We start from the raw sequence: 27,070 nt of genomic DNA on the forward strand, positions 1-27,070 counted from the left end.
TTATCTAGGGCATAACGAAGCCCAATTCCAACTTTCATTGCTGTGACCTGGAAATCCCATACTCAATTAGTACAAGTTACAACCAACAAGCCTCCTTTAATCTAGCCCAATCCATTATAAAATAGTCCTCCTAACATTTGATATTTGACACAGAAAAGACATAACAAGTGGAGCCATTGTGGGTTGGCCCGTTTGAGCATACAAGCTGTAGCTTGACCCCCTGTTTCTGTACAGTGTTCTTACTCAGCTTATCAAAAGAACTACAGTACCTAGGAGCCTTTACACTGTTGAATAAATAAGCTATACAATGTTAATATAATATCCTGCAAGCACACGCTCGTGATGGGACCTTTCACTTACAGCCCTTACCACAAACACAATTCCACCTAACATTTTCGCTCTTGCATCTTAAAACAGAATTCCAACATGGACCCATCTTGTCAAACCGGGTCACCATGAGCATGCACTTAGAATTTGTAATCATAATCCCTAATCCCATTATGGTCCACCATCGTCATATCTAATCCCATAATACCTACTCAGCCGCTTCATGGTGTTATCTTTAACACAATTATAGATCTCATCCAACTTTTTTAAATTCTCTTTGACTTTTTCTTCTTGTTCTTGTGCTAATTTTTCCTCCAGCTTCCGCAGCTCCTGGGAAGGTCAAACAACAAAATATCAGCAACAAGACTAAGCAGTCAGCAAAACTGATTCTCCTTCAAATAAATCCAGAATATCGCCTATAGATCACTGAAAGCTCATGCTATCCTACAGGACAGCCAAAAATAAAATTGCACATCTATATTATCGTAACATGAACCTTATAAAGGATAAACCAAATCTAACCATCTATAGCAAACCTAGAGGGCAGCAAGAATAAAATGCAGTCAACACTGCAGCAACATGAGCCTTATAATGGATAAACCAAATCTAACACTTCTTTTTTTGGAGTGAGGGAGCTTCTCCCTGCTTGTCTCGCTGCTGTCCTCCCCGCCTTCTCCTTTCTCCCCTTCGTCTCCACTCCTCCACCCGGTGCCCCTTCTTGTTTTCCTGTGCGCCATCTCCCGCACCCCCTTCTGCCCTTTGCTGTCTCCTTGGACAGATTTCTGCTGCGCCATTTCTGGCTGAGGGACACCCCTCAGCTCGACCTTTTTCTGTGCTTGCTGGCGCCCTTCCTGGAGCTGTGTCTGGCTGGATTGCCATCTCAGTGAGCCTGGCTGCTGTTCATACAGCCTGTTGCTGTGTATGGAAGCCCGAGGGATGTTTCTAGCTGCCTGGGCTGGTGGTTCAAGGGAGGTTGCGCAGGTTGGGAGCAGCACCTAGGCTCCGCCCCTGCCCATACAGCCCATAGACCAGATCACGGCTGCTCCTTGGTCTCTCTCTAGGCCCGTGTTCCTTTGGCCAGCCATAGTGAACCTTTGAGCGACCAGCGTTGTCTTTTTGGAGGACTCTTTGGCCTCCCATCAAGGGGTCTGCCTTTTTGGACTACCGCAAAGCTCTCGTGGTTACAGGTTTTTCGAAAGGCTGTTCTAGTTTCTCTCCAACGTGTTGCAGCTGCTCACACTACCTAAGAGCAGCCCATACTTCTCTCTTCAAGTGGTGTTGGAGGCCTGGGAGGGCTCTTGAACTCTTTTCCTTCACCTCTTCCCCCTTCCCCCCCACCCCCCAAAATCTATGGGAGAGGGGTCTTCATTCTCCATTTGAGCTCCCCCGGCACTACCCCAACCCTTGTGCAGTGGAGCCCCCTAGTCCTGCGCCCACATGTATACTTTATTCCTTGGTACCACCAGTTCACAGTTGACGACATGGATTCGACTCACCATGTGCCTCACTTCTCGGTGACGCTCCCATTCCCGAGGCTCTAGAAGAACTATCGGACCATCCTTCACTCCATTGGGAGAGCTTTAGGCACATCGATGGAGCTGCCACCTCAGACTGCAGCGTCACTGGTAGTAGACAACAGAGTCCCTGGACTCAGGCTGATAGTTGAGTGCCCAAAGTCCCTTCCAAAGGAGACCTTTCTTGAGACTCTTGAGGATGGAGAGTTTCAGGCAGCGCATTGAGATTCTGGGATTGCCAAGCCAATGCTTACAGCATAGCTGGCTCGTGATTGTCGAAGGGATTTAGGCAGGGCTGTACACACCTCGCTAGGAGCAGAGGGCTGCTCGGCTACAAACAGAAAAGATTTCCAGAACTTCCAGAGTACAAAGGAAAATCATGAATTTTACAGGGCTGAATATGGGATACAACAAATTGCTCAAAAAGTCTTCAACTAAGTGAAATCCACCGTCCAAGTGACATACTGCCCGCAGCAATACGTCGTACCAATTCTGAATTATTACTTGCAACAACTTGTATTTGGTTGGAGAGAGAATAACCAATCAAGAAAAAGAATACAGATCTGAGAACATGCAGAGTTCAGACCAGCAACACTTCAACTGACCAGTAGCACCTTCCACGCAAGAATTTCGACCAGTGATCGTTGCCATGACGTAGCCAAGAGCTGGGTGATCAAGAATATGTCTTCAGTTTGTGATTCTAGCCAGCAAATCATCTCCAAGAAGAAATGGCGCCACACTTTGCCTTCAGATTCAGCTCCAGGAAGGTCGACCAGCAGCAATTTCACCTTGATTTGCAGCAGGAGAAGAGCAGGAGGTGGTCGATGGATAGCCAGGAGGAGGATGGCAGCAGGATGGCTCCAGGAAATTGGGCGTCCAGCTTTGCAGGGCAGCAGCGTATTGCTACAGGAGGAATGAGTGATAGAATGAAGGAGGAGGATCTTGTTTATATAGAAGAGGTTGATGAGGTTGCAGTGAGGCTCATCCACACGCGAGGGATTGACTTGCACAGTCTGCATGATGCCTTTTTCTGAGATCCTTCCCTTTTCCCCAACTTAGGGAAAATTTGTCGCTGAAACAAGTTTAGCCATTCTTTTGCTCAAAGTGACCTTGCTTTCGAGTTGCAACAGTTCACGTCCATTCTTTCAGTGGAAAGTAGTGGCCCACAACACATGCACACACAAAGTATCTTTGCATGGGCTAAAAGTATGCGTTAAAGTGAAATTACAGTTCTTTTTGTAGTTAGACTCAGTCCACACACTGTTTGACACATGCGATGACTCCCTTGGACTAGTTTGGACGTGGTCAATGCAATGGGACCATCAGTTGACCAAAAATCAAAAAGTGGTCCGTCCCACATTTTTAGGAGATGTGTTCCCTAAGCTAATTTTGACATCCTGATTCCAAATCTGGCATTGCATGTCATATCTGATGCTTTGTTTGCAAGTTACAGAGGTTTCTTCACGAAAAATCACAAAATTCAGCATACAATCAATCATTTCAGATCATCCATTGAGTTATTCCAAGTTAGGACCTCAAATGAAGCATTACAATGTTGGCCAGGCTTTGCAACACTCACATTCCTATAAACGCATGACCTATTGGCATAGAACTTCTACTACTAGACTTGTCCTTGGGTGGCTTGTACCCCTAAAGACTCAACTATAGGCCTCGATCTTGCCACTTTCATGGTTATATTGATCTTCCCATCACATGACGTCAAATGTGATTCCCAAGACAAGACTGGTCATGAAGATCTTGCTGTCACGATCTGTGACGTATTCCTTTCTCTATATCTAGACTTATGGATGGTTTGATGAATGGACACTTGCGGAAGGGTATGCCCTTTTGAGGGACACTTCCTATGAGGCACAACCCTTCACAAGAGACATCCTATTGAAGAGACATTCCTATTGTAATGTACCCTCTCATCAAAGGTCACACCCTTCACAAGGGGTACACACCTCTTCATGCACATACACTTTGGAGTACACACCTTTTCATGTGTGACTCTTTCACTCTCTATATAAGAGAGGCCCAATTGTATGGATGACACACTACAGCTTCACTACAGACACTCAAGCAATACAATTATTCCTTGTTCTCTACTATTTCAGTGTCCTTTCTGTTCCTTAGCACAATTCTAAATATAGTAAATCTAGGATTTCTTACAGTGGTATCAAAGCATTTCGCTCCTGCCTGTAGGAAATGCCCTCCACCTTCTAGCGCCTATCTGATACATCTCTTTCTGCTAGAAGGATATCTGTGCACATTGTGCATGGAAGAGATGGAGAGAATGAACGTAAAAATTTTTAGCACCAACCCTGCCTAAAGTCATCAATGGCCTCTCCATCTCCCACACATCACGCTCGACAAGCACGCTGGGTTGAGTTTCTGGCCAACTTTCACATGACCATTGAATACATTCCAAGACGCCTAGCAGCTTGGGAAGAGTATCGACCACTCCTTGAGTTTGCTTATAATTGTTGGGGTAAAGACACATTGCCACCCTTTTGTTAAAGTTATGACACACAGTCATAGGGTGAAAGCCTAATCCTAATAAAACCTATGAGTTTGTGGTGTGGCTCAACACTTTTTGACACACCCACACATTTTGTGTCTCTCTCTCTCTGTCTCCTTAGTTCCACTCCCTCTCCCTTTCCCTCACAACTGGTATCAGAGCACCCTCTACCTCTCCCCCTCTCTCCGGTCCACCCCTCTCTCTCTACCTCTCCCCTTGGGCCTCGTGCCCTCAGCAGCTAGCAGCACGAACAGATCGAGGCAGTGCGAGCAGATCGGGGCAGCGCAACAGCAGCTAGGCCTGGGCGCAGCAGCGGCGCAGCCGCAGCAGGCTAGGGCGCCGCCACGCGCAACAGGTGCGCGACCCGCCACGCGCAGCAGGCGCGCACGCAGCAACAGCTAGCTGCTGCTAGTTGCGCACGGCACAGCATCGACGGCAGCAGCCTACCAGGCGCGCGCAGCGCGCAGTACCGGCTGCGTGCAACCCCTCACAACCCGTCGACCGGACAGGTACGGCCATCCGTACCGATTGTACGAACGCCGTACAAGAAACCGTACCGTACGGACGCTGCGCAGGAGGTTCAGGTAAATTTTTTTTGGGATTACGTATCCTGCGCAGGTACAGGAGGTACAGCAGGCACAAAAATTTTGTTTTGGGGAAGAAGGAAAAGAGAGAGCACTCTGCTCTTCATTCCCGGTTGTTCAGTTCTCAAAACTGTGTATTGGAGGTACAGCAAGTACCCTCGTGTCCCTCGTGCTTGAGGTGACTAGTGCCACAGTGTGTGGTGGTTGCACAGTTATTTTGTTTCGGGAAGGTCAAATGCCTTGATTTTGCAGAGGGCTTTTATGCTTTTGCTGAGTGCAAATCTCAGCTTTCGGGTGACAATTTCAAAGGGCTTTTGCCTGGAAGTTTACGCAGTGTATGCCTTGAGGCAGTGTGGAGCCAGGGTGCCCACATTGGTCTTGTTTCCGCAGTGTATTCAGTGACATTTCTTGCAGGTCACATTCTGTGTACGACACTTTGAAAAATCTCAGTTGAGCCACGCTTGGCCATCGAGTTTACTCGGTCCCTAACTGTCCATCGTTGACAGTGCTCAAAAGATTTTCTCTTCAGTGTTTGTACGTTGGGATCTGTGTTGTTACTGTGTACACAGGGCCGTTTATGCATTACATTGTCAGGTGAAAGTGCCAGGAGAGCGCTGTATTTTGTATGCTACCTCAGTGTTGAGGTGTTTTTCACTTGGTACAGGTGTCAAATCAAGGGGCTTTTGCCCAGATTTTGCTTGTGAGCACTTGAGTTACTGTTTGAGACCTTCAAATGCCTTTTATCCCCTTGGCAGAAGGGTGATTGCTTGGGATTTGTCCCATTCTTTGTTGCAGGTTTGTGACAGGCTGAGGTGTTTGGAGCCTTTTTCAGTGGACAAAACAGTGTATGACAAGTGGTTTATGCATATAAAATCAGTGCAATACCTCATCTGAGGTGGGAGAAGTGTCTAGGACAGCAGTGTTTTGTGCCTCGTCAGTTGATGATGCACTGATAAAGCACTTGTGGAACAGCTGCAGCATTCTGAAGTTACTGTTTTATGCCTATTTGAGCACGGTACAATGTGTCAGAAGGTACAGTGACTGGAGGGAAAATTTTTCTGTTTTGCTGCAGATTTTTTGACAGTAAAAACAGCACTACTGTGAGTGCTCCTGGCTCTTGATAGAGCAGGTTTTCTGAGAAATCAGAATTTTATTTAGTCATTTTTTGACTTACAGGGAGTCAAGTACTTTCCTTATCTGATATGGCATCAAGGGGAAGTGAATCTTCAATTCTGAACATAAAGAAATTGGAAGGGGCACACAATTATGCATTATGGGCAGAACAGTGTTTGAATGTACTTCTGCTAAAGAAGATTTCTAAGCCCATAAGGGTGAAGGGTGTCAAGCCATCTGGGATGTCAGATGATGAGTGGGAGGAGCTTGATTTGTCCGCTAGGGCTGCTATCATGCTTACTCTCAGTGATTCTCTTGTGTTCAATGTTCAGGCTGAAAAGACCTCTTATGGCCTATGGCAGAGGCTAGAAGAGTTGTATGCCCAAAAGAGTTCAGCCAGTAAGGTTTATTGGTTGAAAAAGCTTGTAGACCTTCGCATGAAGGAAGGTACAGCTATGACCTCACACTCGAGTGAGTTCAATGCCATCTTTACACAGCTTATTGCACAGGGATTGAGCCTTGATGAGGAGTTCAAGGCTACTTTCTTGTTGTGTACCCTCCCTGAGAGTTGGGACACTTTCAAGACCACCCTGTCTAATTCAAATGTCACTCTTATGTATGCTGATGTAGAGAGCTCTCTCCTTATGGAGGAGATGAGCAGGAAGAATAATATGGGCAGCAAGTCTTCCAATGCTTTGCAGGTACAGGAAAGAGGTAGGACTCAGCAGAAGGGGAGATCTGCTGGCAAGTCTAAATCCCGCAGTCAGTCCCGTGGCAAAAAGGATATTGAATGCTTTTACTGTGGCAAAAAGGGACATGTGAAGTCTAAGTGCTTCAAGTTTATACGGGATCAGAAAGCCAAGAAGGCTGAGACAAAGGATGCAGGCAGTGGAAGCAAAGGCAAAGGTAAGGCCAAGGCAGATGACTTGGATGCAGTGAATGTTGCAGCAGAGGACAGTGAAAGTGACAGACATGATGTTTTATGCTCTTCTGCTGTAATTGCACATACATTGGTTATTGATGGCCATGACATGCACACCTGGCTCTTGGATTCAGGTGCTTCTTTTCATGTTACTCCTCATAGGGAGTAGTTTACTTCCTACACAGGTACTCATGGAGTTGTTCACCTTGGGAACAACTATGCATGTCAGATTGCAGGGATTGGCAGTATACAGATAGTATTCCCTGATGGACGCACATTTATGCTTGATGGTATTTGTCATGTGCCGCAAATCAAGAAAAATCTGATTAGCACTGGCTTGTTGGATGACAGTGGTTACCACACCACATTTGGGGATTCCAAATGGGTGATTACTGATGGCCAGGTTGTAGTGGCTGAGGGTTATAAGAGTGATACCTTGTACCCTCTTTATGTTTCCAGTGTAGGTAATCATGTTGTTGCCATAACCGAGCTGCCAAAGGTTTCATTGTGGCATAGCCGGTTGGGACACATGTCCGTTAAAGGAATGCAAGAACTGTCACGTTTGGGTTATCTGCCGTCTCTTTCATTTTCAGATTTGCCTACTTGTGATCATTGCATATTTGGCAAGCATTCTATGACTCCTCATAAGAGGAGAACTCCCCAAAATAGAGCACCACTTGATCTAGTGCACACTGATTTGTGTGAGATGCCACAGCTATCACTAGGGGGTGCAAAGTATTTCATTACTTTTATTGATGATGCCACACGCAAAGTGTGGGTCTATTTCTTGAAGCATAAGAGCGATGCCTTAGATGCTTTCAAGAATTTTATCGCTCAGGTTGAGAATCGAACAGGTCGCAGGCTGAAATGCCTCAGATCCGATAATGGGGGTGAGTATGTGTCACATGCTTTTGTACAGTTTTGCGAAGCTAAGGGCATTAAACAGGAACTCACAGCCCCTCATAATGCATCTCAAAATGGTGTGAGTGAGCGGATGAATCGAACTATTCAGGAGAAGGTTCGATGTATGTTGTCTTATGCTGCATTGCCCCATGGCTTTTGGGCAGAAGCCGTGCAAACAGCAGTTCACATAATTAACAGGTCGCCGAACAAGGCTTTGGAGTTGAAAGTGCCAGAGGATGTGTGGTCTGGCAAGCCACCTTCATATAAGCACTTACGTGTGTTTGGCTGCGAGTGCTTTGCTCATGTACGCAAAGAACTGCGCACCAAACTGGAGCCAAAGTCTTTCAGATGCATCTTCATGGGTTATGGTGACGAAGGTGAAATGGGGTACAGGTTATGGGATCCCGTCAAATGGAAGATTATACGCAGCAATGATGTCATCTTTAAAGAGGATAGTGTACACAAAGAACCCGTGCAACCTGTGGAATACAGGAGGGTTGTTTATAATGATGTCGGACAGCAAAGAATGCCCATTAATATGCAGCAGCAGGCTGCTGTAGATAACCCTGTTCAAGAGGGTATACAGGCTGAAAATCAGCCAGACAATTTTGCAAATGATGCACCACTGGATATGCCAGCAAATGGGGCTGTAGAACAGCCAAATATGGTGGTACAGCCACCCGTCATGCATGATGAACAGGCTAGACAGCAGCCTAATCCGGAACATTTTGTTAGGAGGAGCACCCGTGTACAACGGCCTCCTGACAGGTTTGTTCCAGGAGCCAATAATGTGGCTGATTTTATCATGTTGACAGATTGTGGTGAGCCTTCCAGCTTCAAGGAAGCTATGGGAAGAACAGAGAAAAGGAAGTGGGAGAAAGCCATGAAGTCAGAAATGGACTCCCTACTTCAAAATGATACATGGGATTTGGTGCAGCTACCTGCAGGCAGAAAGGTTTTGCCATGCAAGTGGGTTTATAAAGTCAAAGTGGATTCAAATGCTTTACCGAGGTATAAGGCCAGATTGGTTGCCAAGGGATTTAAGCAGGAGAAGGGCATTGACTTTGATGAGATCTTTTCCCCTGTAGTCAAGATGACTACTTTGAGAGCAGTGTTAGCTCTTGTTGCTCATGAGGACATGGATTTATGTCAGATGGATGTGAAGACTGCTTTTCTTCACGGAGATCTCCATGATGAGATCTATATGAGTCAGCCAGAGGGATATGCTGTTAAAGGGAAAGAGCAGCTTGTGTGTAAGCTCAAGAGAAGCTTGTATGGACTCAAGCAGGCGCCAAGAGAATGGTACAAAAAGTTTGATGCCTTCATGCACTCCCAAGGGTATCATAGGTGTGAGACCGATCACTGCTTGTACACCAAACGGGCAAAGGATGGCAGTTTGATGCTACTCATTCTATATGTGGATGACATGCTGATTGCCAGCAAATCTCAGCAGGAGATTATTGCTTTGAAGAAACAACTGCATGAGTCTTTTGACATGAAAGACTTGGGTGATGCAAACCATATTCTTGGTATGCGGATTATTCGTGACAGGTCCAAGGGACTTTTGTTTCTGTCACAGAAGGAGTACATTGACAAAGTACTGCAGAGGTTTTAAATGGAGGGGGGGAAGTCTATTAGTACCCCGCTGCCTCCACATTTAAAACTCAGCAGTAAGGACAGCCCCAGATCAGATGATGATAAGGCTGAAATGGCCAAGGTTCCGTATGCATCTGCAGTTGGTTCTTTGATGTATGCCATGGTTGCCACTCGTCCGGATATTGCTTTTGCGGTGGGAGTCATCAGCAGGTATATGGCAAATCCAGGCAAGCGGCACTGGGAAGCAGTGAAAGGTGTCTTGAGGTATCTCAAGGGTACCAAAGACTTGTGCATATGCTATGGTAGGCAGGATGCATTGGTGCATGGTTTTACAGATTTAGACTATGCACGGAATGCAGATAACCGGAAGTCTACTACCGGTTATATTTTCACATTTGCAGGAGGTGCTATATCATGGGTGTCTCGGTTGCAGAAATGCGTTGCACTGTCAACCACTGAAGCTGAATATGTTGCAGCCACTGAGGCTTGCAAGGAAGCAATATGGCTTACTTGGCTGGTGGGAGATTTGGGCATTACAGGAGATATGCCAGTTTTGCATTGTGATAGTCAGAGTGCTATCATGTTGGCAAAGAATCCGGTCTTTCATCAAAAGACCAAGCACATAGATGTGAAATACCATTTCATCAGGGAGGTACTGGAAGACAAGCGACTTGAGCTTGTGAAGGTGCATACTGATGATAATCCTGCAGATTTGCTCACTAAGAGCTTGCCTACAGAGCGGTTTGCACATTGCCGCCACATCATGGGATTAGGATGAGACCATTCTTATTTTATGGTCTTGTATACAGTAACTGTATATTGCTGTAATTTTTATTCTTTTCTCCCCTTTAGGCACATTGGCCTTTAGGTGGGAGGTTGTTGGGGTAAAGGCACATTGCCACCCTTTTGTTAAAGTTAAGACAGTCATAGGGTGAAAGCCTAATCCTAATAAAACCTATGAGTTTGTGGTGTGGCTCAACACTTTTTGACACACACACACATTTTGTGTCTCTCTCTCTCTGTCTCCTTAGTTCCACTCCCTCTCCCTTTCCCTCACAATAATAACTCTTTCCATAGTGCCATCAGCATGACTCCATTCCAAGCAACTTATGGACACACTCCGATCGTACCAACGAATTTTGTACTTCAACATCGAGTGGCCCTAGCTGATCAACTGGTTCAAGAAATGCAAGACATTCTACTCCAAGTCAGGCATCATATGCGAAAAGCGCAAGAGCGGTATCAACGGTCTGCCAACAAACATAGACGTCACCTGGAATTTGACACTGGTGACATGGTGCTATTATTTGTAGCCCCACATCGCTATAAGACGGTTAAGTCTGTGTTTCCTAAGTTGCGACCACGATACTATGGACCTTTCTAGATCGTCAAGAAAAATTCACCTTTAAGTTACAAATTGGAATTACCACCATCATGGGGTAAAATCCATCCGACATTTCATATTTCTTGGCTAAAGACATACATTCCAGGCGATGAAGCAGTTCCTCCTACAGGTGATTATGTCCCAGAAATCGAAGACGATTATGTTCTCCTTATTCCTGAGCGTATTCTGGACCATCGACAACAAGAGACTCGAGATCGACTTATCACAAAATTCCTTGTTCTTTGGCGAGATTTGGACGACTCCGACGCTACTTGGCAATCTGATGAAGACTTACCAATACCCTGACATTTTACAGCAGTATTTTCAAAATTTACCGTGACATTCTCTACATCAGTTCATTATCTCCACCACGGTCTTCTTTTGAGTGGGAGGGGATGTCACGATCTCTGACGTATTCTTTCTCTATATCTAGAATTATGGATGGTTTGATGAATGGACACTTGTGGAAGGGTATGCCCTTTCGACGGGACACTTCCTATGAGGCACAACCCTTCACAAGAGACATCCTATTGAAGAGACATTCCTATTGTAATGTACCCTCTCATCAAGGGTCACACCCTTCACAAGGGGTACACACCTCTTCATGCACATACACTTTGGAGTACACACCTTTTCATGTGTGACTCTTCACTCTCTATATAAGAGAGGCCCAATTGTATGGATGACACACTACAGCTTCACTACAGACACTCAAGCAATACAATTATTCCTTGTTCTCTGCTATTTTAGTCTCCTTTCTGTTCCTTGGCACATTTCTAAATATAGTAAATCGTCCATGCTTGCTATTCATGGCTGGTCGATGATGACCTACGTCAATGGTCAACTCATATCCAATGTGAGGGTTCCTTGCCGGTCAACACAGACCCGAGTTAGGGCTTAAGTTATGCTGGTATCCATGGATCAATTTAACCAGATGGCCACTTACTCATTCCATAATCCATTATACAATCCATCATTGAATACCCATTCCAAGTTCGCAACCACTGATACCCTTCATAACCATAGATAACATTATATGAATTGTAAGGAAACTTAAATAAAACAAAACAAAAAGAAAATGATTAAAGGAATATATAATTTATTTATGCTTGTTCATGCTTGTTACATATGCTCTCACACATACAAATCCACACATCCACACATACTTCAACATCCATTTATAGAAAGGTCTTCATACTGAGTTTCTATCAGCACTCCGCAGGTGAAGGGCAAAGTCAGCCGTGGCAAAGGCTAGCAATAAAGGAGAAGGCTAATAAAAAAGTAGTCCACATTCTCTTCATTCAATCTACAACTACTTGTGAGGCTTCAAAATAGTCGTAACATGATGAGTATGTCATCCCTCAACAGTTTGTGCCTACCAATGCAGATTGCTAGGCTAACAATGATTGGAACAATTGCAACAAATAAGTTCCATGTTTGCTACTGTTGGAAAAGTAATGAACTTGACCCCCTCCTATGTAGAGGACTCATGGTCTCGTCATTCATGGTCTTCTCAAATGAAGCTGCTGCACAATGGATGGAGCGCTTGTGCACGCGGCCTCTACTACCTTGAGACTCAGCCGTCCCAACATACTCAACAGCACACATATCAACTTTCCATTTGGCAGCTGTGAGGGGGCTGTCATTTGTAAGTACCCAAATTTGGTAATCACCTTTCAACAACGGCTGCAATGATCCATGGCTCGAAGAGAAAGACTAGAGCTCCAAGGCCAATCATTCAATGAAGAGACACCTATTACTATTGCAGACCCAGACATCAAGCCTCCATGTCTGCGCCACCAAACGGACGTCTTGCCCTCAGTCTCGACAATACAAGGAGCGATGCAAAGATAATTGATAAACCCCCCACACTCGAGGGAGTACTCAGAAGTTAGGTTCGTAGGGAAGCTGACAGGATTAGTGTGAGTCATGCTTTGATGGCTACCACTAAAGAGATAACTGAGCCTGAAATATATGACGATGCCAAGGACAACCCCAACTGGTAGAAAGCCATAAAAGAGGAGTATGATAGTATCATACAAAACAAAACTTCGGGGTTAGTAGGTTTAACATCCTTTAAAACTTCCATTGATAACAAACAGGTTTAACAAATTTAGATAAAGAGTAATGGAAGTGCGGAAAAGTATAAAGCTAGGGTAGTTGCAAAGGGTTTATGCCCAGAATGAAGACCTAGACTATGATGCAACCAAGCATAATACTATCAGATTGATAGTAGCCCTTGCCAATCATTATGATTGGCCTCTTTATCAAATGGATCTTAAAACAGCTTTTCTTGACAATGACTGAAAGAGGAAGTTACATGAACCAGCCATCTGAATTTAAAGTCAAAGGCAAGGAAAAGAAGGCCTATAAATAGTAGTCAGAAATAGATGAATGTTTTCATTCAAAGGGATTCAATAAGAGTTCAATAAGAGTTCGTCTGATTATCGCTTGTATGCAAAGCATAAGACAAAGGTAACATGATTCTCGTAGTGTTACACATATCCTAGAGGTGTCATCCAACTTGTCCAACTTGACAAAGAAGATCGATGCTATGTATGGAGAAACGTTAAAGTTGCAACAATGCATCAATTTCGTCATACATTTAATCAATGATAGGTTGTAGCCCATGCTTAATGTAGACTCTGGTAGTACCTTGCTAATATGGATCATACCATTGGCCCCTACATATTTCAAGAGAAATGTAAATATAAGCAGCAGCCTCATTCATGGAGTCATCCCAGCTGTCAATATCATCCCTAATACTCCAAATAGAACATCATGGCAAAGGTTTCTCCACCATGTGTGGATTGATCTAAATCGTCCAAGTGTAAGGCTCCAAACCAAGCCATATGTAGGAAAAAGCTCCGTTTTATTTCAAGAGCAAGGGCATTCTATTATGATAGGCCCATTGGATATCCACTTGTATTTTCTCATTTATTTATTATTTATGCACATATTTATTAATCACATGAGTGTTTTGTGAATGTTCATGTTTCTAGACTTCACACCCGGCAAGTTATTTGCATCAACCACACAAGTTGGTCATCTTTAGAGATATCTCTTTACCATCGTTTTCACCACGCATATACACCATCCTACTATGGTGGTGGCACCTTTGGCCATCATTGTCAGTCGTCACAAGTCACATCCAGTGATAGGATGTTGAGAGCAAGTACATGCGGTGGATTTCACAATTTGTGGGATTCAATTTTGTGGGATTATTTAACAAGTTGTTCAGGCCCAAAGGAATGGTTCCTTATTTACCAAATCATCCGCCACTTGTTAGCATGCCACATGAGACTAGGATGCTTTGCATATCCACAAAGTTTCTATACCCACTCATTAGGGGTATATACATTCTACTAACATCTAATACATTCAACCTTGGCCTTCGAGGTGAGCCTTGGTATGCTAGCCAATAATGCTTGGTTAATGAGGATAAAATGAAATCATACAGTTCAAACTTGTAGCGTGGACATAATCTCCGAAACCAATAATCGTACAAATTTAGATTTTTGTAAGACTAGAATATATCCAATCGTAAAAATTTAGATTTTGGTTGTTCTAAAGTCCAAAATTCTTGAGAATTTTTAGCTGTTAAGGTCTCTGTACCTGCATAATGTTAAAGATCAATGAACCCACCTGTGATTGCCCCCAGGGCACAAAGAGGCATTGGATCATAGGAACATATAACTGTGAGGGGGATGGATATTGGGACCAGTTATGGGCTGCATAACAGCAGCAAACCAAGGCTGGAGAGAGGCCAGACATGCAGGGCATCAAGCCCTTGTGAACCCCCTGGCAGCTCCTTTTACAGGCTGCCCAAGGGGGGACTGATTTGGGCACATAAAGGACCAACTAGCAGGTTGGCCTGCCAGTCTAGGAGCCGACTCAAAAGTCGGCCTCTTTCTAGGCCTCCCAGCCCCCTATAAAAGGGGCTCCTTGCCCACCCTCATTTGGCACCAGCCTGCCAGTCTAGGAGCCGACTCAAAAGTCGGCCTGTTTCTAGGCCTCCCAGCCCCCTATAAAAGGGGCTCCTTGCCCCCCCTCATTTGGCATCAAGACCTTGTGAACCCCCTGGCAGCTCCTTTTACAGGCTGCCCAAGGGGGGACTGATTTGGGCACATAAAGGACCAACTAGCAGGTTGGCCTGCCAGTCTAGGAGCCGACTCAAAAGTCGGCCTCTTTCTAGGCCTCCCAGCCCCCTATAAAAGGGGCTCCTTGCCCCCCCTCATTTGGCACCAGCCACAGCAACTACTGAAGTCTACAAAAGGAAGCATCGAGCAGGAAGAGTGTGACACATCCAAATCTGATTACTTCTAGCTTTACATTGAATCACGGGCACAAGCACTTGTTTTATCCTCCCAGCCAACCTCGGTGGCAGCAAGCTTCTCTGCTGAATCCCGAAGAATACGCTTTCGTGAAAGCTTTTTGCTTGCTTAATTCCAACGAGCCCCAAAACTCCCTAGATGGATCTAGTATGCCACATGTCTTCAATTTAGGGTCCTTCCTTGATGCATTATTTACCCCTCTCTTGGGATATCTTTGAAACATTTGCCCATTTCATGCATTTAGGTCCCTTAGCCTTAGATCCACCTAGTCTAGTGCCATGTCACCCGCACGAAGGACCTTGACCTTTATTCCTTTTTTATCATTTACATGAAGTCCAAACAAATATAATACAAACATTGATTCTTTAAAGGAAAATGTCGACTGACCCTTCCGAGGTCATGTTACCTCGACTTGAGCGTAACATTTCTTCCCTCTTCAGACATCAGCGTCCTCGATGATAAAGTCTAGGAACACTCTCCGTAACTAGTATACAGATTCCCAGGTAGCTTCTGATAGAGGTAGACCATGTCATGCAACCAACACCGTGGGTATCTTCCGATTGCGCACTTGCATTGTTCCTCGGTCCAAGATTCATGTTGGTTTGCGTCTTGCATTATCCTCTATCTCCTGAAACAAAACAACACCTTCGATTAGTGAGTCACCTATATGCAAAATTTTCTTTAAACGAGAAACATGAAACACTGGATGCACCTTACAACCCTGTGGCAATTCTAATTTATAGGCTACCTTGCCTATTCTTTTTAGAATTAACCATGGCCCACAATATTGAGGTGATAGCTTAGTACACTCTCCTGCAGTCAAAGACTTAGAGTGCGAAGAAACTCTGAGAAAAACTTTTTCTCCTTCCTTCAATTCTCTAGCGGATCGGTTTTCATCCGCATATGCCTTAGCTCTATCCATAGCTTGGCGGATGTTAGCTCTCGCAAGTGCTAGCATCTCCCGCGTCTGAACCACAAAGTTCGCGACACTAGGCACTTTCTGAGGTATTCCAACTATGGTTGGATTCGCTGGCCTATAACCATAGTTCAGCTCAGCTCAAACGGACTGAACCCTGTAGAGGAATGTTTTCTATCATTGTAGGAAAACTCTAACAATGGCAACCACTTGTCCCATGTATGTTGCCTCAATGACACATATGCTCTAAGCATATCCTCTAAAATTTAGTTGATTCTTTCCGTCTGACCATCCGTTTCTGGAAGATCCCTACTACTCATTCCCAACTCAGTCCTTAGTGTCTCAAATACCGCATTCCAAAAATGACCGGTAAATTTGACATCTCTGTCTGACACTATGGATTTGGGTAATCTATGCAAACGAAATATATGTCTAATAAACAAATCCGCCACTTGCGGGGCACTAACAGACTCTCTAGTTGGAATGAAGTGAGCTATCTTGATAAGACGATCAACCACCACAAGGATAGAATCATATCCACCTTGTGTCGTAGGCAGACCTACAATAAAGTCCATGGAAATGCTCTCCCACTTACCTAATGGTATCTCCAAGGGCTGTAAAAGTCCGGGTGGCTTCACCCGTTCTGCCTTACTTACTTGACACGAAAAACAACGTGTCACATATTCATGAATATGCTTTTTCATCTTTGGCCAAAAGAAATCTCGCTTCACGAAATCATATGTCTTCTCGACTCCTGGATGTTCCACACATGGGCTATCATAGCATTGTAGAATGACTCTCTGCCTGAGATAATTCTGATTAGGTACTACTACCTTGCCATTTCTTTTCAGCATACCATCCCTTATGGCATATCTTGCATAAGTTTGGCCTTTTGGATGCCAAGTCATCCTTTTCCCCAGGTTTGAACACATGAGCCTTAGGCCAAAGGCTCTGGACAAACTCGTCCACCTTTGAAGTTTCTCTAATCTCGGCCATTAAAGCACTCTCTAACAACGTGAAACTCACGTTATGCATAATGCGTGACAACGCATCAGCAACTTTATTATCCTTCCCTCTTCGGTACCGAATCATCAAATTAAACTCTTGCATGAGTTCTGCCCACCTAGCTTGGCGGCCTCTCAAGTCAGGTTGTTTACAAAAATGTTTCAGAGTATCATGATCAACATCCACATAAAACTCTGATCCATACAAATAATGTCTCCATGTTTTCAAAGCATGGACAGCAGGATACAACTCTAATTCATGACTTGGCCAATTTCGTTGAGAGGGAGAAAGCTTCTTGCTTTCAAAGGCTATTAGCCTTCCCTCTTGGAGGAGAACCGCTCCTACAGCAATGCCACTGACATCGGTTTCAAGGAAAACGGTTTTTGGGGATCAACTATTTTTAACACCAGTCCTGAGACCACAGCTTGTTTTATGGTGTTAAAACTTTCCTGTTGATTCTGTCCCCATATAAAAGATACTTTATTTGAGGTCAGATCAGTCAATGGCGATACTATTTTGGAATATCCTTTGATATGCCTTCGATAAAATTGGACAAATCCCAAGAATGATCGCAAAGCGGTCAAACTCTGAGGGATTGGCCAAGTCAGTATCGCAGCCACTTTCTTTGGATCCATTTCTACCCCCTCAGGAGTTATTATGAATCCTAAATACTCTAGTCGTACCATACACAGTATAGTCTTCTTTTTATTTACATAAAGACCGGCTTTCCTCAAAGTACTGAATACTATTCTTAAGTGTTCATGATGCTCAGTAATACTTTTACTGAATACCAGAATATCATCAATAAAGTGTACTACAAACTTTCCGATATACGGACGTAGTAAATCGTTCATAAGCATGACAAATGTAACTGGAGCATTGGTAAGTCCAAAGGGCATTACTAAAAACTCATAATGTCCAAACCTGCTTCTAAAAGCGGTTTTATGCACATCCTCGGCTCTAATACGGATCTAATGGTAACCACACTTAAGATCTATCTTACTGAAAATTACGGCCCCATGTAATGCATCTAGCAAATCATTGATCCGAGCCATCGGATACCTGTGCTTAATAGTGATATTATTCAATGCTCTGTAATCTATACAGAGATAGAAAAGTATCATCTTTCTTCTTCTTTAATATCAGTGGCAAAGCAAAAGGTGAAAAACTTGGTTGAATCTGCCCCAACTTGAGATATTCTTCCAGTTGTCTTCACACCTCCGTCTCTTCAGTAAAACTCAACCTATAGGGAGGTCTATTTACAGGTTCTGCCCCCGGGATTAGTTCAATCTTATGCTGAACATTCCGCTCTGGCGGTAACCCATAAGGTACTCCTCTGTTATTTGATCAGCCAGCTTGGCCATCTCTCCATTTTAGGCAACATCAGTGCTAGCCGAAGAATCATCAATCGGCTCTACCGATGCTGTACAAAGAAACAAAAACTCTTCTTGAGCTTTTTGAATTTCCATCACGGAAACCAACGGTCCTTGAGGTATATCCTTTTCACCTCATAAGACATACAGCACATCATTCATCTTGAATTGATAAATGTGCTTTTTTCAATCTATGGCTGGATTCTTCCTAGAATGCCAAGCCTTACCCAGGGCTATGTCTGCATGAGTAAGCTTAGTCATTTCAAAATCAAGCTTCTCAGCATAGTCCTGAATTCGAAGCTCCAACTGGGTAACCCTTTGGTCCCATACTTCAGTTGAACTTCCGTCTGCCATCCTGACTATATATGCATAGTCGAATGGGCTAGTCTTTAGTTTCAGCCTCTTTACGAGCTTGGAGTTAATTACATTGTGCGTTGACGCTGAGTCAAACAACACAATGACCTCATGATTAGCTACTTGTCCTTTCATCTTAATTAACTCCGTATCATTAAAGGTTGTATACCCCGTTGCTACGGGCTTTGATAGGATATTATCAGGTGCACTAGTTACTAACTTAGCAACAGATAACAAAAAAGGTACTGACCTTTGAGAAGATCTCGCTAGCTAAATCTGCATCTGTTCTGCTCTGGGACTTCGCTCCATTTCCACGTCGCATTCTAAGACCATCATCTCAGCCATCCGACGATCTTTGTTTCGTGGACAATCTTTCCACTGATGAGGCTGAAGACAACCAAAACACAAGCCTTCTCTCCTCGCTTTTTCCCTTTGCTCTGGGTTCAAAGAGGACTTCGACCAAGCCCAGGCTGCCATTGGTGTTACTTTTCTTTTCATTCCAATGGTAGTACTTGATTTAGGAGTCTCAACTGGTTTTGCCTGCTTGGCTTGACCACTAGGCTGTGAGGCACCCATACCGAGTCCCAACCTGCACAAACCCACTTGGTCTGTTCCCTTTTGCATCCTCATAGTTCAAGGCTATGGCAATTGCTTTATCTAGCGTGTTCGCATACTTAGCCTGAACTTCCATCTTTATCCGATCATTCAATCCAAAGATAAAATATTTTACTTGGATTGACTAAGGTAGGGGTTCATCAACCTTCATTACACTTTCTCTAAACTTATCAGTGTATTCTGCCACTGATAAATTTCTCTAACGAAGGTTTCGATACTGGTCCCAAGCTCGGGATGCTTCATCAGGAGGTAGAAAGTGTTTTCTAAATTCCTTTTTAAACCCCTCCCAAGTAGTGGATGCTACTCCATCTTTCTGCTATTTTATCCACCACCTATCCGCTGCCTCATTAAACATATGGGTGGCCTCGCGGATTTTCTTCATATCATTCCTGATTTCACAAATGGCGAATGCCTCGTCCCATTTGTGTAACCAGGTCTCTATGATATCGGAACTACGGTCAGACATCCGACCAGAATACTTTTCTGGCCTATAATTGGCAATATTAGGCACCTTAGCCCTCCTAGGCTCGACCGTACGAACATTGGACTCCGGTTCCATCGGAGATTTACCTTTCTCCTCACGAGATGGTCTGGCAGACATACTATGCACCATTTTCCTGAGCTCAGACTGCCCTACATTTATTTGTAACTGCTGCGCTAAAATCTGTTGCAAGGCATCCTCTAACATTGCAATTCTACCAGATAGTGTATGACCTACTGGGCGCGACACCTGCGGGGTCGGCCGGACTCCTGACTCTACGGGATCCATCCTAGAAGCTTCTTCTTCTACTTCCATTTAGGTCAATGGAGGTGTGTGTGTGTGTGTGTGTGTGTTTTTTTTTTAATAAAACACTGCTTGCAAACTATAATTACAAATCGAAAGTTTAACTTTCAACTTTACAACAAACCAAGCATATATCACACTGTAACCAAAACCACTTTCCCTGTACTAGGGAAACTCCTGCAATCCGAAATAATTCAAATACGGAGGCAATTAAACAAGTATATGCTCCCACAAAACTTAGAAGGCATAGAAAGCTCCCTCGTTATATCTTTGCTGCATAAAGAGATCAACTAGTCCCCGTAAGCCACTCCAACATGCATTTATGACCTGCCTTGTGATCACGAACATGCTGTACCGTCATAACATCGGACCCTTGCAAAGTAACTGACCCACAACTTCTGTTACGCACCAGCCTTTGGTGTTAACCAAAGCTCCGCCAACCGGTCACGAGTTGCAAATTCTACGATACTACGTTTTTTTTTTTCACATACAACAAGACGCTCATCTATGAGTTACCAGCATTGAAAATGTTAAAGGATCTCCTCTTAACGCAGATGTCTAGATCAGTTTCCCTATCCCTAAAATAGTTGCAGGTTGACGAACGGAATCACAATAAAATTAATTACAAAACTAGTCTATACTCCTAGGCTCTTGTAGTCCCGTCTAGACAACTAGTCCCTCCCCGCAATATCACGGAGTCCTGAATGTAATCACCCGAAATCCTTTGCATGATACCAAAGTATGAACCTGCGGCTGGCTGTACACGATCCACTATCACACAGTAGCTCTCTGTAGGTAGTCGTAACTCCAATAACCTCGCCAAATTCCTCACGCGATGTCAAGGAACACCAAACTGTAACCAGCCCTGCGATGACGTCCGTGGACACACAGTACCTTTGGTCGTGCGCTACTCATCACCGCTGCTCCTAATCACGTAATGTAAATCTCAAAAGCCAGAGTTCCAACTCCTGCAACAACGTCTCCTAACAAACGACTTTGCGAGCATCAACGCTGACAAACTACAAGGTGTCCCCACCAAACGACGCAGATAATCTGTCAGGATTCAACACAATCCATCCACGCCACCAATCGACCAGCTTACATCCACGCCTACCCAAGACCTTCTCGCGATCCACCTGCAGCTCTGATACCAAATGACACATCCAAATCTGATTACTTCTAGCTTTACATTGAATCATGGGCACATGCACTTGTTTTATCCTCCCAGCCAACCTCGGTGGCAGCAAGCTTCTCTGCTGAATCCAGAAGAATAGGTTTTCGTGAAAGCTTTGTGCTTGCTTAATTCCAACGAGCCCCAAAACTCCCTAGATGGATCTAGTATGCCACATGTCTTCAATTTAGGGTCCTTCCTTAATGCATTATTTACCCCTCTCTTGGGATATCTTTGAAACATTTGCCCCTAGGCACATTTCATGCATTTAGGTCCCTTAGCCTTAGATCCACCTAGTCTAGTGCCATGTCACCCGCACCAAGGACCTTGACCTTTATTCCTTTTTTATCATTTACATGAAGTCCAAACAAATATAATACAAACATTGATCCTTTAAAGGAAAATGTCGACTGACCCTTCCGAGGTCATGTTACCTCGACTTGAGCGTAACAGAGTGGAAGCAATCAAGGGTTTTACGTATCCAGCCCTTTGCTAATCTCTTGTGCTCATCTTAAGCTGGTGCCTTGCCCACTATTTGGTGGAGGAATACATCTGAATTCCTCTCTCATATTCTATCTTGTATATGCTGTATATACTCTATCTTCTGAGTGAGGTTCCAGTGTGTGGTCTGCATGAGACGGAGTTGTTCCTATTCCGCAGAAGTTGTGAGGTTAGAGCGATTTTGTCCCTCATTTCCAACATGGTATCAAAGCACCATTCTCAGCTCTCACATCAAAGGAAGAGTCCTTCTTCAGGAAAGCGACTATGATTCAAAGAAGGTTCGCAGAGTTCTATTTCATCTACCACACGCTCTATTTAGAGGTTCTTTGTTGTGTGAAATTTGCAGCAAACATGTCTAAGTCAAAAGCCTCTTCTGCCACTACTATTCATACTCCAACAGGAGGAAGCCCGAGAGAAGTTGTACAACAAGGACAATGATAAAGCACTTTTGGCGAAGGACAAACCCAGTAAGGGCAAGCCCAAGGACTCCAAACACAAGGTCGACGATTAAGAGCAGGAAAAAAAGGTAAAATGTTTCTACTATAAAAATATTTGTCATTATGCGAAAGACTACCTGAAGGAGGTGGATCAAAAGAAAAGGGAGTCCCATTGCAAGGAGGAGCCTAAGACAAACACGGTCAACGTCACTATTGAAGAGATTTTCTTGTGCATAGAGCACTACTCCGCTTATGTAGCGAGTGACCACAAGGAGGCTTGGTATGTAGACAATAGTGCCTCAAAAACACATGTCCAACAAGGAGTGGTTCAAGACCATGGAGGGGACCCATCCTGACTCGAAGGGTGACCATTGGGGATAGCTTGACATGCCCTGAGAAGGGGATTGGCAGTATTCCATTCATCACGACAGCGGGAGAAGAGGTCATGTCCGGTGTGCTGTTTTTTTCAAATCTGTTCAAGAATCTGCTCTCTGTGAGTCACATGGATAAGCATAAGATGTCAGTACTCTTTGAGAATGGGGAAGTCACTGTCACTTCCAAGGAACACAGACACATGGTGGCCCAAGGTGTCAAGATCACAAACTTCTTTAACCTATGCGCATCACATAGATGTGCAGACTCATCAATAGACAATGATCCAGTCAGATATAGAAACCACCAAAGCAATATATTTCTGTCCAAAGCTACGGACACAATACAAAAGGGATAGATCCAAAGTCCCACCAGAGCGTGGTCCTTTGATCTTACCACAGGGTACTTCTACTATCTGCAGGATATCTCTAGACTTGAGCCCGCGTGCTCCACCTCGAGCGTATGTAGACTCTCTGTCCAGATCTCAGCACCTTACTGCCCTGGTAGACAGCCTAGGTCTCAGCCAATGTAGGGCTAAGTCTGCAGCACTACTGATCCTCCTTGACCTCCCTGAACTAGGCCCAAGTATAGGTCTGCTGCTACTCCTTACTGCTCTTGGAAGGCTGCACTCCTGGATAAATTATGAGGGCACAAGGCCCTCCCTTTTATAGGCCCAGAGGGTTGCCCAACCAACCGACCCAGCAGTCCCAAAATGGCCGACCTGCTGGTCAGTCAACCTGCCCCCTCTGGCCTATATAATGTGCCCCTTCTAGGGCTCAAAACAAGGGCTTGTTGGCCCACAAAACCAGGGCACTGGCCCTCACATCAAGGCAAGGGCCCAGCCCCTAGGTCTGCCCTATATAAGGCCCAGCCTCTCTTGGCCGACCCATGTGCTGGTCTGTCCCGCCTCTGCTGCGCCCTTTATTGGCTACCCAATCTGTCCACACGTGTGCACCTTCATCCCATACTGCTCCGTACTTCTGTTCACGCCACCCATGAGCTCATAGCCTCTTCTCTTGGGTCCCTGCTGCTGTCCTCTGCTCCACCTTATGCTCCTACAGATCAGCCAGGTACCCTTGTCCTCTCTTTTCTCTATCTAATCCCTGCCCTCATGGCAGCCATGATGCTGCCTATGTGGCCATCTCTCAGACACCAGGTTCACCCCCCCCCCATGCTCTCCTCATATAGGGGCTTACACAAGGGGAGGTGACCTTTCCAACAGGGCACTCCAAAATGTGGGGCATGAAAGGTTTGGTCATGTCAATTACGGTACTCTTACATAAATACAAAAGTCCAAGATGGTGGAGGGACTTCCACCTATCAAAAGCGCCGATAAAGTCTGCAGTTTGCTGGAGGGCAAGCAATACCTAGAGTGATTCCCACAAGAGGCTATATCGACCATTGGAGCTGATTCACTCCAGACCAATGTCAACCAACTCATTTGCAGGGTCCAAGTATACTCTTCTATTTGTGGATGATTTTAGTCGGATGACTTGCATCTACTGCCTGGCCAAGAAGTCTCAAGCATTTGAGAGACTGGAAGGCCAAGAAGTCTCAAGCATTTGAGAGACTGGTCTGTCCCGCCTCTGCTGCGCCCTTTATTGGCTACCCGATCTGTCCACACGTGTGCACCTTCATCCCATACTGCTCCGTACTTCTGCTGCGCCCTTTATTGACAACCCGATCACACGTGTGCACCTTCATCCCATACTGCTCCGTACTTCTGTTCACGCCACCCATGAGCTCATAGCCTCTTCTCTTGGGTCCCTGCTGCTGTCCTCTGCTCCACCTTATGCTCCTACAGATCAGCCAGGTACCCTTATCCTCTCTTTTCTCTATCTAATCCCTACCCTCATGGCAGCCATGATGCTGCCTATGTGGCCATCTCTCAGACACCAGGTTCACCCCCCCCCCCATGCTCTCCTCATATGGGGGCTTACACAAGGGGAGGTGACCTTTCCAACAGGGCACTCCAAAATGTGGGGCATGAAAGGTTTGGTCATGTCAATTACGGTACTCTTACATAAATGCAAAAGTCCAAGATGGTGGAGGGACTTCCACCTATCAAAAGCGCGGATAAAGTCTGCAGTTTGCTGGAGGGCAAGCAATACCTAAGAGTGATTCCCACAAGAGGCTACATCGACCATTGGAGCTGATTCACTCCAGACCAATGTCAACAAACTCATTTGCAGGGTCCAAGTATACTCTTCTATTTGTGGATGATTTTAGTCGGATGACGTGCATCTACTGCCTGGCCAAGAAGTCTCAAGCATTTGAGAGACTGGAAGGCCAAGGTAGAAAGGAAATACGGAAGGATGTCAAACATTCCACACTGATCAAGGGGGAGAGTTCACCTCCACAGAGTTCAACACTTTCTGCAGGAAGCATGGGATCAAGCGTCAACTTACTTGTGCTCGCACATCTCAGCAAAATGGGATTGCTGGCTTATTTTGATTTGACACACTGAAGAAGATGATTGCTTTAGCAAACCACATAGAAGATAAGAGGACTAATGGAGGGAGATTTGGTACAAGACATGATAGAGAAGGACAAAGATAAATTTCAGTTTTATACGCCTCAACCATTTTTTGCCAAATTGAATCATAGTCAAGCAGGAGGTACCAGTCAAATCAATTAAAAAATTCAGTCCCAACTAGGAAGTGGATAGTGTAATACTACTAACGAGCCTTTTCAAAGTTAAAAACTTGTAAGAACTCAAAGATTGTACACCTTATGCAGATTGATGTTGTAACTTGTATTGGCCCTCCAATAGCTGCAGTAACTGCCAATTAAAGATAGGGCTGTGCCCCTCTTTATAGAGGCTTGAGACTAGATTGTCTCACCCCAAAACCAGGTCAGCCTGCTGTGGGCTGACCATTAGCTGTTGGGCCAGGTTGGCAGTTGCCAATTCTATGAAATGTTCCTAGCAGACAGCAATGATCATACTGGGGGATCAGTCCATATTAGGCAGCGCCCTATGCATTTTACTTTGGCAAAAACGCTTGCCTAGGCTGCTCAACTAGGCATAAACTTTGTCATTGCAAAGAGTGTATATAGATGAGCAACCCAGATTCACACCTAAGAGCAGGGCACCCAGACTGTCTCCTACAGAAGGTTTTTTAGATCTACAAGCTCATTCAAAGGCTGGGCAATGCATTTTGATCCGAAAATCCGTTCCTAGAAATCTCAAGCTGAACTAATCATAGTGTCTTTGCTTAAAACCAACCCCGCCACATAGTTGCTGCGTGGCCTTCTCTTAATTGACTGTAAAAATATAATATCATATGTTAAAGCAAGTGAAATTGTCATAAGACCAAACCTGAGCAAGATAAAGAGACTCGGCGGCATGCTTTTTGGCGAGTTGTTTGTGCTCGCATACGAGAGCCCAATCTGGATCCTCTGGTTCAACCCATCGACAAGCGATTTTTGACTTGTTACCTGTGCGAGGGCGCTCAGCAAATAAAGTACGCACAGCGGGAATTGCCGTGACCGGTCTTGGAACTCCCTTGATCATGAAAGGATGTTCCTGAATCTCTTTCACAGCGTGAGCCGCTTCTTTAAGATTACCCATCTCCACAATGACACGTTTAGCAGCAAACTTAGAATCAAGAGGGTTGGAAAGGATTTCTACTGACAGAACGCTTCCGAACTGTCCCAGGGCAGTCTGGATCATGGGGACGTTGACATGGGGAGTAACTTCGTCCAGCAAGATGCATCGTTTCACCTTTGCTTCAAATTTCCGTAGCTCACGGTTCCTATCGGCAGTAGTGAAGCGCGGTTGTGACGAGGAAGGCTCCGCAGATGGACCCATGGACTATATACCTCAGGCTCTGGTCTCTCTTCCCTCGTCTATCTGCTTCGTAAAGAGAGAGAGAGAGCTCCTTTTCTCCAGATTGTGGATCTCGATTCTCTGTCAACCTACTTTTCTTCAGATTGTGGATCTCAATTCTCTGGGCTGTATAAATTTCACCCTGTCATGTGGGCATATTTGTTCTCTCGCGACCTTCTTCAAATCTGGGTCCTCCTCTGTACCGCTATCTCCCGAGGACAAGTAAATCTTGTATCTGTGTCTGTAAGTCCAGCGTTCAGTGACAGCAACGGTTTGTTTGTGATTTGCAGTGTTCACACAAGCTTTCAACGGTAGCTTCTTTTCAGCTGGTAAATCTATCAATGACCATGTTTGATACCGATTTACCAATGACCAAGGTTCCGCCAAAGGCATATAACTATGCACCACTTGGAAAGTTTGAGTGCTATAATGTAACCCCTTGCAAATGCCAACTCGTGAACTCGGTGTGTGTGGGGGGTTTGAGTGAGTGGGGAAACAAGGTGAATGATATATAT

General features: G+C 44.8%; 1 protein-coding gene across 1 annotated transcript; it reads right to left on the minus strand.

Moving 5' to 3' along the window:
* On the minus strand, window positions 1-26,948 carry LOC147881272 (ASI1-immunoprecipitated protein 1-like). The gene is made up of 2 exons (XM_087370291.1): window positions 26,046-26,948; window positions 1-657 (listed from the first exon to the last, which is right to left on the minus strand). Exons 1-2 carry the CDS (start codon window positions 26,535-26,537, stop codon window positions 499-501), a joined length of 651 nt encoding a protein of 216 aa, XP_087226417.1. The 5' UTR covers window positions 26,538-26,948; the 3' UTR covers window positions 1-498.
* Window positions 26,949-27,070: the final 122 nt, after the last annotated feature.

Source organism: Dipteris shenzhenensis, chromosome 31, assembly GCF_047967505.1.
Source record: "Dipteris shenzhenensis isolate YYH24624 ecotype China chromosome 31, Dip_SZ_1.0, whole genome shotgun sequence".
Lineage (NCBI taxonomy): Eukaryota > Viridiplantae > Streptophyta > Polypodiopsida > Gleicheniales > Dipteridaceae > Dipteris > Dipteris shenzhenensis.

What these genes read in the sequence shown, in the direction of transcription:
- LOC147881272 (XM_087370291.1), bottom strand. Translation starts at nt 26,537, where the DNA reads ATGGGTCCATCTGCGGAGCCTTCCTCGTCACAACCGCGCTTCACTACT. An exon ending in AGTCTCTTTATCTTGCTCAG is followed by an intron (nt 658 to 26,045) that starts GTTTGGTCTTAT and finishes TGACCTTCCCAG; the next exon opens with GAGCTGCGGAAGCTGGAGGA.